The sequence below is a fragment of the Arachis ipaensis genome, chromosome B9, assembly GCF_059453495.1.
Source record: "Arachis ipaensis isolate K30076 ecotype BB chromosome B9, ASM5945349v1, whole genome shotgun sequence".
Taxonomy (NCBI): domain Eukaryota; kingdom Viridiplantae; phylum Streptophyta; class Magnoliopsida; order Fabales; family Fabaceae; genus Arachis; species Arachis ipaensis.
In genome coordinates, this window is record NC_142444.1 from 22,864,268 (window position 1) to 22,878,129 (window position 13,862).

The 13,862-nt window shown below is 33.5% G+C and overlaps 1 protein-coding gene across 14 annotated transcripts; it reads right to left on the minus strand.

Annotated features, from left to right (window-relative positions):
* Nucleotides 1-1,085: 1,085 nt before the first annotated feature.
* LOC107615220 (uncharacterized) lies at nucleotides 1,086-11,614 on the minus strand. 14 transcript variants are annotated; one of them, XR_015899909.1, is made up of 9 exons: nucleotides 11,093-11,600; nucleotides 10,770-10,950; nucleotides 9,246-9,392; nucleotides 8,557-8,659; nucleotides 7,713-7,836; nucleotides 6,625-6,895; nucleotides 6,232-6,254; nucleotides 5,533-5,576; nucleotides 5,216-5,437 (listed from the first exon to the last, which is right to left on the minus strand). XR_015899909.1 is itself a non-coding variant. In XM_088499898.1 (7 exons), exons 2-5 carry the CDS (start codon nucleotides 9,339-9,341, stop codon nucleotides 6,850-6,852), a joined length of 426 nt encoding a protein of 141 aa, XP_088356024.1. In that variant the 5' UTR covers nucleotides 9,342-9,392; nucleotides 11,093-11,553; the 3' UTR covers nucleotides 5,216-5,576; nucleotides 6,232-6,254; nucleotides 6,838-6,849. The 14 variants fall into 14 exon arrangements, 2 of the variants coding, with proteins under 2 accessions (XP_088356024.1, XP_088356025.1); XR_015899907.1 differs by having other exon boundaries at nucleotides 6,625-7,836; nucleotides 11,093-11,614; XR_015899901.1 differs by having other exon boundaries at nucleotides 6,625-7,893; nucleotides 11,093-11,603.
* Nucleotides 11,615-13,862: the final 2,248 nt, after the last annotated feature.

The following is a 13,862-nucleotide window of genomic DNA, read 5'->3' on the forward strand; positions in this document are numbered from 1 at the left end:
AGTTAGATTACCTATTAGATAAGGGTAGAACTTAGTAATTTGTTGTAGTAGGTTCTGAGTGAAACTCCACATAATTGAAGCAAACCAACTGTAAAGACATTATCTATCTTAAGTTTTAAGATAATCATTCAAGATTATGTTAATTTAGCAATGGTCATAATGCAGAAACTGTTATCGAATGTAGTAATGCCGAGGATAGTATATAAATAAATCAGTACTTGTATTTTGATGATATGCAATAACAATGATCCTTTTCATTCATTCAGTGTTCAACTCTCTGTATTACTTTTTCTATACATTGTTAGTTTGTCATTGTATTTATATGATATCAAGGCTTCAATCAATAATCCATGACAGACTCTCCAGAAACATCACATATTTTTAATTCTTCAAGCAATGCTGCACCATCACCAATATTTTCTGCCAATACCACCAATGAGCACCCTTGTTCTCAAATCTTTCACTATATCCCTGTCTGAAAAATTATCAAAAACTAATTTCTTGATTTGGAGGCATCCTGCAACACTTACAATCTGCAGCTAAGAACAAGCGTATATAGGCAATGATGCGAAAATGCCGATAAATTTTTTTTAATAAGTTCTCCTGCCTTTAAACACTAACTTATATGATTTGCTATATGCGCCCTCTATTACTCAGAATTTAGTAATTGTATCAAAGTTTGCACGCGATAACGATGTTTATTTTTCTTTTTGGCTTGACTATTGTTTGGTGAAATTGCAGGCTACCAAGAAAATTTTCCTCCGGGGTAAGGATGAGAATGGCATGTATCGGTTCGAATGTGTCTTCATCCAAAAGCCCCATCTTCTTCATGTTTACCTACTGTTTTAGCAAGTTCTTGTACTTTTTAGATGTTTACCACAAAAAACTTGGCCACCCTGTCATTCCAATTGTAAAATCCATAGTTACAACATGTCAATTACCTATTAATAAAGATTCAAATATTGATTTCAAGTGCCAATATTGTTGTATGGCCAAATCCCATAAATTGTCATATCAGTTATCTACTGCATCTTATTCTTATCCTCTTCAACTAGTGGTTTCAGATGTATGGGGTCCTTCATCAATTGTCTTTATACAAGGCTTTCATTACTATGTATCTTTTATAGATGTTATACTTGCCATACCACAATCTACCTACTTACTAATAAATCTCAAGTGTTCTTTGTTTTTCAAGCAATACAAAGCATATATGGAACGTCAAACGGGATATTCAATCCGTGCTCTTCAAACGAATAATGGTCGCGAGAGACACTCGCTTTTACAAAATTCCAGCACTAAGAAGGCGTTGCAAATAGGCTTTCATGTCCCTATACACCACAACAAACCGGTTTGGCGGAGCGGAAGCATCGACATATTGTCGAAACTGGTCTAACTCTCCTAGCTACTTCCTCTCTCCCTCTATCCTTTTGGGACTATGCTTTTTCTTATTAACCGTATGCCATCTGTTAACACTTCTTTGAGCTCTTGTTTCAAATTGTCCCAGATTATTCTCTTCTTCGAGTTTTTAGGTGCCTTTGTTATCCTCACCCTCAGCCATATAACACAAACAAGCTTGAAATGCACTCACAACCTTGCCTTTTCTTGGGTTATTCTACTCATTAAAATGGAAGGGAAGACTATGGTTTCCAAGGACGTGGTATGAGACCAAGTTTTCATACTCTAATCTTTTTCAATTAGACACAACATCCAATTCTCAATGTTACACTTGTCAACATGAATTTTTGGCAACTATCACAGCCATACCACTATCTTCTATAACTCCCTCTTTGACCTTACTTTCCGCTAATCCTGTTCCTGATGAACCTCTAAAAAATATACCCACTACTCTAGAATAATCTGTCCAAACTTGAAACAACAACCATCCCATGCTCACATGGTCAAAGACTGGCCATAGTAAATCCAAAGTCCTTTAAACAACTACTTCTTCGTCAATTAAAAATTCTTCTTTAGCTCCTCCCAAGTTCATTCTTGCTGCCACGAACTCACCACATTGGAAGGAAGCCTTGATGGTCGAACACAAAGCGCTAATGAATTACAAGACATGGACATTGGTGGAACCACCTCCCAATGGAAAAATAATTGGGTGCAAGTGGATATTCATTGTAAAGAAAAACTCAAAGGATCAAGTCTTATGCCAGAAATCTCGTCTTGTTGCAAAAGGTTTTAACCAAATGGCTGGAGTCAATTATGATAAAAACTTTTCACGAGTGATCAAACCAGTCACTGTTCAATTAGTTATCACTCTTGTTCTCTCAAAAGGATGGAGAATTAGGCAATATGACTTTCATAACACCTTTCTCAATGGAGTTCTACATGAAACTCAATACATGGCGCAACCTCTAGCCTTCATTCATGAGAATTCAAACTTAGTAAGCAAGCTCCACAAAAGCTATCTATGGTTTAAAACAAACCCCGTGCTTGGTATCTCACCCTCACTGCTATATTTTGAAATTTTGGGTTTGAGAGCACAAAATTATATCCTTCTCTCTTCATCAAATCAACATCCAAGTCCATCGCCTATATACTCATCTATGTAGATCATATGCTTGTCACGGGAAGTGATGATCAAGAGATTCAAGAGACTATTAACTAACTACACTCCACTTTCCTCCTAAAAGATCTTGGTGACCTAAACTTCTTCCTCGGCAATGAAGTCAATCATTACACTGACTTCTCTATCTCCCTGAACCGGTCCAAGTACATTCGAGAGTTGCTATCCAAAGTCAGAATGCTCGAATGTAAAGCCATGAATACTCCTATGTATTCCTCGTGTCACTTGACATCTTTAAGGAGCATGTCATTTGAAGATCCGACCATGTTTAGGTCGTTGGTTGGGGGATTATAATATCTAATGATAAGGCGACTTGATATCACATTCACAGTGAATAAGCTCAGTCAATTCCTTTCAAATCCATTACAAGATTACTAGACTGCATTAAAGCGCTTACTTCGATTGACTGGTTTTGCAGACTCCGAGTTGGCCTTGGATCGGAAATATCGAAAATCAACATCAGGATATTGTATATATTTTGGCCCCAACCTTGTCTCATGGAAATGCACAAAACAAACCACTGTTAGTCGAAGCTCAACAGAGGCAGAGTTCAAAAAACTTGCTGTAATCTTTGCTGAACTGATAAGGGTCCAAACGCTCTTCACCGAAATGCATCAACCTAGTAAGAATGCCTCCATCGTGCATTGTGACAGCATGTGCAATGTGCTTCTTGCTTACAATCTTGTGCTACATAATCAAACGAAACACTTCAAGCTAAATCTAAACTTTATTCGTGATATAGTCAATCAAGGCTTGGTTGCGGTCACACACATCCCTGCATCAGAATAGATCGCAAATGTCCTAATAAAGCCTCTTTCAAGCTATTTGTTTGAGAAGTTCAGAGACAAATTCAGGCTTGTGCTTCACCCACCTTGAGTTTGTTTGTAAAGACATTATCTATCTTAAATTTCAAGATAGTCATTCAAGATTCTGTTAGCTTAGCAACAGTCATAATGCAGAAGCTGTTATTGAATGTAGGAGTGTCGAGGGTAATATATAAATAAACCAGCAGTTGTAATTTAATGATATGCAATAATAATAATCCTTCATTAATTTAGTGCTCGATTCTTTGTATCTCTCTTTCTATACATTGTTAGTTTGGTATTACGTTTATACTAACTAGAATGAGACACGCGCATTGCGCGGGACGGTAAATTAATGATAGTATATAATAAATATTAAAAATTGTTATGTTTTGTAGAAATAAATTAAATATGTGTAAATTGAAGTTAAATTTAAAAGGTGTTTTATTTTAAATAATTTGTAGTACAAAAGATTTGAATGTTGGAGTTACACAAAGTGATATTTTTATTTGGTGGTTTGCTTTTGCATTTGTTTTAGTTGATGGACTTAGTCATCTTATGTGGCGCTTGTCCTCCTTTTTTTGTTGGTTGTTAGAGTTGCTGCTTTCTTCTTTTTGTCGTAGGTTCTTGTGAAGACATGTTCTTTATGAGGTGGAAACTCATGTGCAGTCGACTTCACGTGAAGTTGATAGATAAAAACCGTTAGATGAAAATTAGTCGAATCAGTCAAACCATCTAACGGTTCTCGGTTATCAACTTCACGTGAAGCCGACTGTACTTGAATTTCCACCTCTTTATGAATTGTTGAGTTTGATGCACTTTCTATTGTATTATTTGGTTCCATCTTTGTATGTATGTTCTTCTTTCGAAGATGTGTCTTGAATTTGTATGATTTTCTTTCTCTTTAATCTCTTGATGGGTGGTGGTTCAATATCATTATTTTTCTGAAATGTCATTAGATTTGAAGCAGTTGTGCCCAATAAGTTTTTTGCGTCACCATCAAATAGTACAAAAATTATTGTAACACTTTGATCTGAAACCTTTAATTGAATTCTGAACCTAAAATAAGTATTGGGTTAACAACTAATAATTTGATAGATGAGATTATGAAAAGTATATAGAGTTACCTTATTATTGGATATTGTGGTATTTGATTACATGTGCCACAAATGTAGTTGTTTCTTTTTTTTTTTTTATATGCTTTCTTCGGACACTTTTTACATTTAACATAGTTCCACTTTAATTTGTCATCAATTTCGTTTATAGTTGTTAAAATTATGAAGATCTTTTTCTATTCCAATATTCAATTTATGTTATCATTAGGTATATTGTATTTGAGTAAGTATGAATGTATGATGCATGTTGTGATTTTTTTTTTGTCACACCTGATCATCAAATTCTCATTGCATGACCATTAGATCTTGAATAGTTATTCGATTTCTAATCGTTCTGCTTTGAAAGAATGATGCTCTATTGAGTAAGTTTGAAATGTGGAAATAAATTTTTTGTGCTAAATTTGATGTTATGTGAAAGAATAGTGATAAGAGACTTATATATGTAGTTTAAATAGTATGGAATTTAAATACTTATAATGTAAAATTTATTATGATTAATAATATTATTATGACATTTTGAATATGGATATTTATTACCTTTAATAAGTTATTTATAAAAATTAATAAATTAATTGTTACGGTTATAAATTTATTGTAGGTTACAAATATGAATTCAATGTATTTATAGATTACAAATTTATTGGATTTTATTTTTTAGTTTTTTATTTGTATATTTTATTTTTTTGCTGATTTGGAAATAATAGTTGATTTGACAAGAATTGAGTGGTTGATTCTAAAATTGTGCTAAGTAAGAAATATTGCTGACATGGCATTAGTAGGAGGAAATAAATATCTCAAAAGTAATGTGGTACATACTTATGTATCTACTTTTATATATTAAAAATAGACTATACCACTATCCTCCACGTGTAAACCTCCCGACAACTCCTCAACCAGTCGTGACACATTGCCTGGAGCTGGGGACCGTCATATGATGTCCAACAAAGCTGAAATTTCGAGAAACATAATCAAAACTCGTAAGAAATGTTACAATGAACTAGGACAAGGTATCTAGCCTGGCCTATGTCACAATCTGAGCAACCTGTCCTCATAATGGTCCGTACTCTGTTGTCCATCTCGATGAACCTAACAACGTATATGTCAACGTAATTTAGTTATAGAAAAGTATAAGTAAACAATGAAAATATTAAACAATGTGAATAATGGATATATCGAATGTTCATTTTACTAGATGTATAGATGGTTATTCTAATATTAAGATTTAGGTGAATAATTTGAAAGTATAATATATTTTGATTTAATTGGTAGTTGTTTATGTTGTTCAAAAAAGTTATTGGTTACTTAATATAACCCGTAGTTATTAACAACATATAAATGTGAAATAAAAAAATAGTAAAAATTAATTTAAAGGAGCATACCTAATTTAATTTAAAGAAGTTTACGAATTAAAATCAATTAATTAAAAAAATTACCAACTTTAAAGTCGATAACCTATCGATGTTCCTAAACATGCCATAACAGAAAATGAGATTGAATAATAACCTATCTCATCAATTTTGTTTGGTTTAGATTACTTTTGAACACCCCTAATTTTAAACTTAATATTTTGATAAGATACAAATCGATCTAATCCAAATATCAATAGTTTGAATCATAATCAATTTAAAAATAAATAAATCAATACAATACAAATTAACATCTTTTGAATAAAATTGGATTAGTTTTAAAAATAAAATTTAAATTAATATAATCCAAATCGTAACAAATTATATCGATTTACCTTATAGATCAACTTAAACCATCCTGCAAACACAGTTTTATTTTGTTAGCATTGACAACAAGATATGTATAATGTGATAAAAAAAAAAGATAAATATAAATATTTTTAGAACAAAAATATTTATATACTAAAATCAACTATCAAAAATCAATTATCATGTATTTGTGTATAAATACATGTATTGTTTAATACATGTTAATATGTATTTTGTATTTCAACATATATTTTATACTAATATTTAATTTTGATAATTGATATTGATGTACACCTAAAATAATCATTTTTAGAAAGACATATCAATCAATAAATATTCAATTTATTTGTACAAAAAAAAATCCTAATAAGGTAAGTTTATGAAACCCAAAGCCAAAAACTCCCAATAACTAATATTACCTCTTCTAAGAATAATATTCAAAATTTTCCTGCTAGATTGCTCCAGCAATGTTAGCTATAAAATAGATGAATACAATTAATTTATGAATATGACCCCAAAGGGAAAAAAAAAGTGGAAAACCTATAAAAAGAAAGTATGCATCCGCCAATGAGAAAAGTCGAACTCAACTTTTGCCATAAGTAAGGTAGTAAGTTTCAGGTCATCAAGAACACCTTAATCTTTTACTATTTTCTTTCATCTTTCTCCTCCTTTATTTTGTACGTTGATGGTCTGTACAAACAAATCAAGATACTAATGTTTACGTTACATACCCCAATAAGAAGCATAAGATGCACAAGGTATAATGGCCAAATGGAGAAAGAGGACACCACCATCAGTACTAAGATCCCATTAGGTAGGTATGATGGGCAATGGCCAAATGAAGAAACAAACGCTACCATCAGAAGTAAGATCCCATTAGGTAACGTCTTAGAACAAAACTATAGAGATATTGGGAAAGACAAAACTTGTTTGGACAATAAAATAGATGGCAAAATGTATCTTCCTAGAAAAACAAGTCTAATAGAAAACTTAAAAACAATTTTTCTATCTTGTCAATGTCTCCACTCACCATTGTATTGGTGCTTTCTGCCTTTCCTATCCTCAGATGCTTATCAAATATGGTATCGAGGAAGGCAGGTGTCTATGTAGAAAATGAATATATATTAAAGTGATCCTACATACTACAAGTAATAATTAGGTCAGACATCCAAGTAATTAGTGCTTGGTTAGTAATGGTCATTAAATTTGCTTGTAGGCAAATGTCGTGCGTCTTTCACAGCTATCGAGATTCAATGAAAAACTGCATAACTTTCTATTTATCCATTAGTAACTAGTAAGATAACTATACTGGTTAATTATTGTTGTACATCATTTAGAGTCATCCTCTATATCCACTGGAGACACAGCTCTAGCATTCAGCACCAAACTTCGTAAATATCAATGTAATATCAACATACATCAATTCGCATTTCAAAATCTGTTTGGTAGATAAATTACCATAGTTTCACTATATAAGTTCTCAGAAATACAAATGTTTGGAACGTACCTCCTCACATATGCTTGTATATCAGTACCGATGTCAGTAATTAGCTCTTCAATAGTTGTAGTACCCTCCTTATAACATTTCAATAGTTTACAAGCATCCAAAAAAGACGCAGATTTATCCGTATCTGCAACAAGCAATAAATCTTTTAACTCTTCCTTAAGATGCTCCATCAAAACAACAGCTGCATTGAGAACCAATGATAGTCAGAAAATTAATATAACCAAACAGTTTGAGTAGCTAGTCCACATATTTACCTAAGTACTAGCAAAACTGGAATGATATTCAGGAACTTGTTATCAAGGACTTGTACTTAGTTACAAGTAATACCGCAAAAACCAATTTGTTGCTATTCTAAATAACTTGATGAAAATCAAGAAGACTTATGATTTATTAATTCTCACCGTTAAGCTATTCAACTTATAAATATGAGAAGTCGGGATAGAGGTTATAGTCCTTCAATTATTTCAAGAGATGCATGCAAAAGTCCTGTTAAATGATTAACTTAATCTATTCCTATTACACACAGACATACTGAGAAAAATCTGAGCCAGACCCTTAAAGGAGGCTACACAAAGTCCTACTCTACAGATATGCTTTTTTCTCTTTCTATATTTCTTTTTTTGTTTTCCAAAAGAAAAACATAGTAATAATGCAAAATATAATAAAAATACTTGAATCCTGCCTCAACTTAAGTAAACAGTATGTATTATATAAAAAGATGGAACAAGAAAAAGAAGATATATAAATCAACTCAATAGAAGCATAGGAAAACTGCATGCATAATCAAGGAACAGTACACATATAAGAATACAGAAAAGCATGATATTGAGTAATAAAGTCATACCAATGGCTCGAATAAACTTAAGGTTGAATTTCTTAGCCAGATCAGCATAGCCTATTGTTTTTGCACGCTGAAAGATCAGCAACTTCAAGCTAATTAACATATCCTGCAAAAATGCCAAACTTTGAATATCATTATAAAGAAATTCCATAACAAATCTTAACCTGGAACTGGAAGTGGCAGGGCACACTCTAGTTATCAGACACAACGAGTCAACAACAAAACCAATCAAATCTCATGGACTGGATTTGCATACAAAACCCAGTCAAAATGGCAGGCTCTCTATGAAAAACATTTCAACTCACTATTATCTAATTCGATACAAGTCCATTTTTTACCTTTTCTTAAGAATACCTCATCTTAGTCACATGTACTTTCTTCCATATTTTTTAATAATTTATAATTATTTCTACCAAAAAAAAAGGAGGATGATTGTGTTAGGCTTTTGATAGCCAATATAAAACTCTGTTGAATCACAATGAGTTCTACCAAAATAAGATACGCCAACAGGAATTTACCGATTATGACAATTACTCAAAATATTTAAAATTTTTAACTTAAACATGAGAGCTCTACCTTGACACCTATTTTCTGGTGAAAAACATAACTCAACAAAAATACACACACAACGAGAATCTAAAATAAAAGAGAACATTGATATTATCCTTAAAGATGATGAATAAAATCCTTACAATCTCAAGCTCTGAAAGGGAGCAAAGCCAGATCAAATATTCAACCTCCAACCTGCTATCTTTACCCCCCCTAACCATAGTTCTCAATCCTCCCATGAGGTGTTCCTTATAGTGATGATCAAATCGAGAAATGAAAGATCCCAACTCCTGCTAAAAATTATATTTAAAGATAAATCTAGAATCTTTTTTATTGAAAAAAGAGAACAGGATAAGATTATAACAAGAAAAATCAACATCACAACTAATATGAAAGATCAGGTGTTCTTTATAGTGATGATCAAATCGAGAAATGAAAGATCCCAACCCCTGCTAAAAATTATATTTAAAGATAAACAATTTTAGAACCCCTTTTTTTTTTTTTTTGAAAAAAGAAAACAGGATAAGATTATAACATGTGAAACTATCAGCATCACAACTAATATACAATATTAGAAAACCATGTATGAATAATAACAGGGTAGATTCAAATAGCAACATGTAAACCTTATTCGTTTTTGGGGTCAACCATATAACTCAAATTCCATTGCATTGTATGATAATAAACAAAACATTGATCTATGTAGATGAAAATTTGATGTCATTATACGTTAGATATTGCCTGACTAACACAAATGTACCCTTTTTGTCAAGACATGGATAGGAGTGAGCATTCAACCCAAAAAAACATATGTGCCCTCCTATTATGGCCTAAGAATAATACTAACCAAAAGTAAACACAAACAATATCAAGTAGAAAATTGGCAATATAGGAGTAATTGTTGCATTGAGGTGTTAGTTTGTTAACTATAAATGTTAACATTCAATTGGGCAATACACTCTTATTAGAATTAAATGTTGGAGCATAATTAATCATGATCCATGTAAAGGAAAAGAAACTACAAAATTACAAGCTCTTCAGCATAGATTTTTTCAAATGCTTGAAAAAAGATATTGAATGAAAATAAAAGCATTGTCCAAAACTAGATGAGAAAGGAACAAGCATGCACAAATTTGTCCATTTCCTTCAAAAGTTTCAGGGGCACAAACCCACTTCCTTTCAGCCTCCGTGCGAACCAAAAGATCTTCTCTTTAACACTTTCAGCTTTCTGATGAAGGCTTTCAAAATTTAGACCCCACTAAGATAGTAAGATGCAAAATTACATCATACTAAGACTGATCTATCACTTTTAGTTAGAAAAAAAAAAAAACAAAACAAAAACAAAATGAGTAGTGCCACCTAAAGCATGAAAGTCTCTGCACACCTAAATCAGTCTCATTTAAACAAAATAACAAGTACAACACAATCAGAGTATTATAGTAACATAATACCAAAAGCAACAACACAATCAGACAACAATTTCAGAAAAGTTTATGTAAATTGCAGGAAAAAAAATTCCAAAGAACTGAGGACGAACAAAACATCAGGAAAAAAAATAGAAATAAAAGATTGTGTGGGGATGTCATGAATCAGTTTAACATGAACGAACCTTTAGAAATTAAGTAATTAACACAAGAAAATGGCATGTAAAAGGTAGAAAACCATGCCTTTACAGAACCGAGTTAGAGCAGCGACTGGTAGACGCTGTGACAGCAAGCGGCCAAGCGCATACCAGAAGCAGAACAAGGCCAGAAGGGCTCAAGGGAAGCAGAATAAGAAGCAGAAACAGAAACAGAATGCGGCAGGAGGCAGAGCAGATCCGTGGGGAGGTTTAGGGTTGGCTGACACCTGTGTGTGTGTTACGCAAGAAACCAAACATCAAACTGTTCGCAAAATCAATTATTTGATTTCCATTCACAATTTCACATTCAGAAATCACTAAACAGAGCATAAAAGGAATAACCAAAGAAGTGAAAGCAGTGCCACTAACCTTTGACGGAGAGCAGGACGGCGACCGGCGAGACGACGGCGACCGGCGAGATGAACGCGACACGACGGCGAGCTGCTCCAAGCTCGAACAGAGAAGCCAGGGAGGATAGGGATGACGTGCCGAGCTAGAAGAGAGGGCCTGGGTGGGGAAGGAGGAAGCCCCGGAGGCACCGACAACCACGGACGGCGGCGGCAGAGCCGTTGAAAAAGCTAGGATTTGGTTTGGGAGGATTTTTGAGCTTTGCTTCTGATTCTGAGTGTCATTCACGAATGAGGGGGGTGTTGGGGCCTTGGGGGAAGGGGTAACAGTAACACACTGACGCGTTGCGGCGTTGGGTTCTCTTCTTTTTCAAAAAAAAAAAAAAAAAAAAGTCACCCTTCAAGAACTGGTCGGGCCGAAAAATCGAACGGTTCAGCGGTTTTCAGGCAGTTTTCAACTGGACGGTTATAGATAGTGGACCGGACTATTTTATATTTTCATTAATTTATTGGTTTAATCTATAAGTTATTAATTAAACCGATAAAATCGATCTTATATAAATAAAAAATATAAAATAGTTAAAAATTTAAAATTAAAATTTAAAATAGATATCTTTATTGATATTTTAAAAACAATCAAATTTTAATAAATTATAATCAACAAATTAATTCAGTTATCATTAAATAAGTATATAAAATTTTAATATTTTTTATAATAAAAATTTTTAAATTTTATTTTCATACAAAAGTAACTATTTTTTATTTTAATGACTAACTAATTAGTTTATATTTATTATATTATTTTTATTAAAATATAATATTTAATAAATATTATATAATTATAAAAAATAATATTATAATTAATAAAAATATTTGATATTTTTATTTATATATATTTAATAACATTTATACTAATAATCATAAATAATAAAAAATATAATTAATTTAAATATAATTGAGTATAAAATTAAAATAATATGAAATAATATAATTTATTGGCAAGAGAAGTATACGAAAACAAAGAAAATCTAAGTTCAGATTATATCTTCAACAATTTTAAATTTTTTTTAGAGTAGTTTAGTTAGACCGATATTTACCAATTTTTATCCGTTTTGAGCAATTTTCACTGGTTCTAATTATTTTAACCAACAATAAAAAGATTCGAATTAATAATTTTTTTTTTTGTGAAGCGGATTGGATAAGTTCCAATTTTAAGTATTTCAAATAAATTGGATAACCTCCAATTCTAGGTACAATACACACTTATACATTCTTCACACACTTATTAATTTTTTTTCTTTGAACTCCAGATTTTTGAAGTAAAAAAAAAAAAGAAAATATGCTATATAAACTAAGATTAATTGACAACCCACAACCTCTTAAATTAGTATAGAAAGACTATACTTGTTACGGTGGGTAACCAGAGATTAGTGGGCCGGATGGCGTTGGTTGGCCCAAACGTGTGAGGGAGGTGACTATCGAGTGAACCTGAAACTCGGTGTTCCTCCGTCCGACTTGTACGTGTGAAAGAATGGGGGGTGGTACCTGCAAAGACACTCCGATGCCTAAGTTAGCAAGAGTGTGAGCAAGTTTAGAATGTATTGGACTTAGTGATACCTGAGGGATGTCAGGGTATTTATAGTGGTGAACCAATAACCACCGCTGAAGTAGTGTCACCTTTTTAGGTGGATAACCGTTCCCATATCTTAGGGAGGTTAAGATATGGCTCTATGAAGTGGTTGGAGAGTTTCTAGGGGCAGTTACTCATTCGAATGAGTGTTATTTGCCAGCTAACCCTCGTATCCGACTTCTTTGGAGCAGGTCGTGCTCAGTACCGACTTCTGGGGATGAAGGCTGGTACTGGGTGAGGGCCAACCCTTTGGGTTGGGCCTTTTTGCTTGGATCCTGGACCTTTATTATTGGGCCAGGGTATGAACAGTGCCCCTACTCGAGCCCAATTTCTTTTTAGGATTTGGGTTCGAGTATTCAACTCGGGGTCGTAGCCGATTTGCAAGAGGACCGACGTGATGGTTTAAGAACCGACGTGGTTTTTCGTGACCTTTTGGTTCTGACAGTTACGTCTAATCAAGCGTCGTGTCCATTAGGGGTGTGCGTAGGGATTTAATGGCCTTGGTAACGGTGCATCTTCATTAATGATTGCCCCAATTTTACCATTATGCCCCTAACGTCTTTATAAATACTTTCCCTCTCTTTCGTTGTTTCGTTTCTGCAATCTTTCAAATTTCCCTTACATTTGTTCGTGCTGCGTTCTTGCGTTTCAAAGGCTTTTATTTCCTCCAGTCTTGATTTCAGACTTAAAGGTTAGCCTTTCCCCTTCTGTAACATGCGTTCTATTTGCGTGTCTTTATCTTGTAGGTAGATTTGGTTTGTAGGCTTTAGTTCCGTACCCCTTCCCTTAGAGACCGTGTGTTGATTTTCCTTTTCTTTTGTAGGTTTCTTGTCACCCTTTTTTAAGAAAAGAAATGGCTTCCGTAGACGCTCTCTCCCAGTGGGTTGATGTTACAGTCCTAGGGGAGGAGCCCTCGGTTGATACTGAATTTATCACCCACCTGCGTACTCACTATAGAATTTGTACTTCTGAAGAAGATGAACCGAAGTACGAGTTGATAGTCCCGGGTCCAGAAGACCGGGTTTGTTTCGGGAGGGCCGACGAGACGGCCCCTCATTTCTTTTTTATGTATGAGAGCATGGTTACTCGTTTGGGCGTTTTTCTCCCCTTTTCAGAGTTTGAAATGTCTGTGTTGCGTCATTGCCGGGTTGCCCCCACCCAG

Coding starts and splice junctions, on each gene's coding strand:
- LOC107615220 (XM_088499898.1), bottom strand. CDS start 9,341: ATGGGAGGATTGAGAACTATGGTTAGGGGGGGTAAAGATAGCAGGTTG. Junction 8,660..9,245: donor CCCTTTCAGAGCTTGAGATT/GTAAGGATTTTA, acceptor GCATTTTTGCAG/GATATGTTAATTAGCTTGAA. Junction 6,896..7,712: donor ATACAAGCATATGTGAGGAG/GTACGTTCCAAA, acceptor TTGTTTGTACAG/ACCATCAACGTACAAAATAA.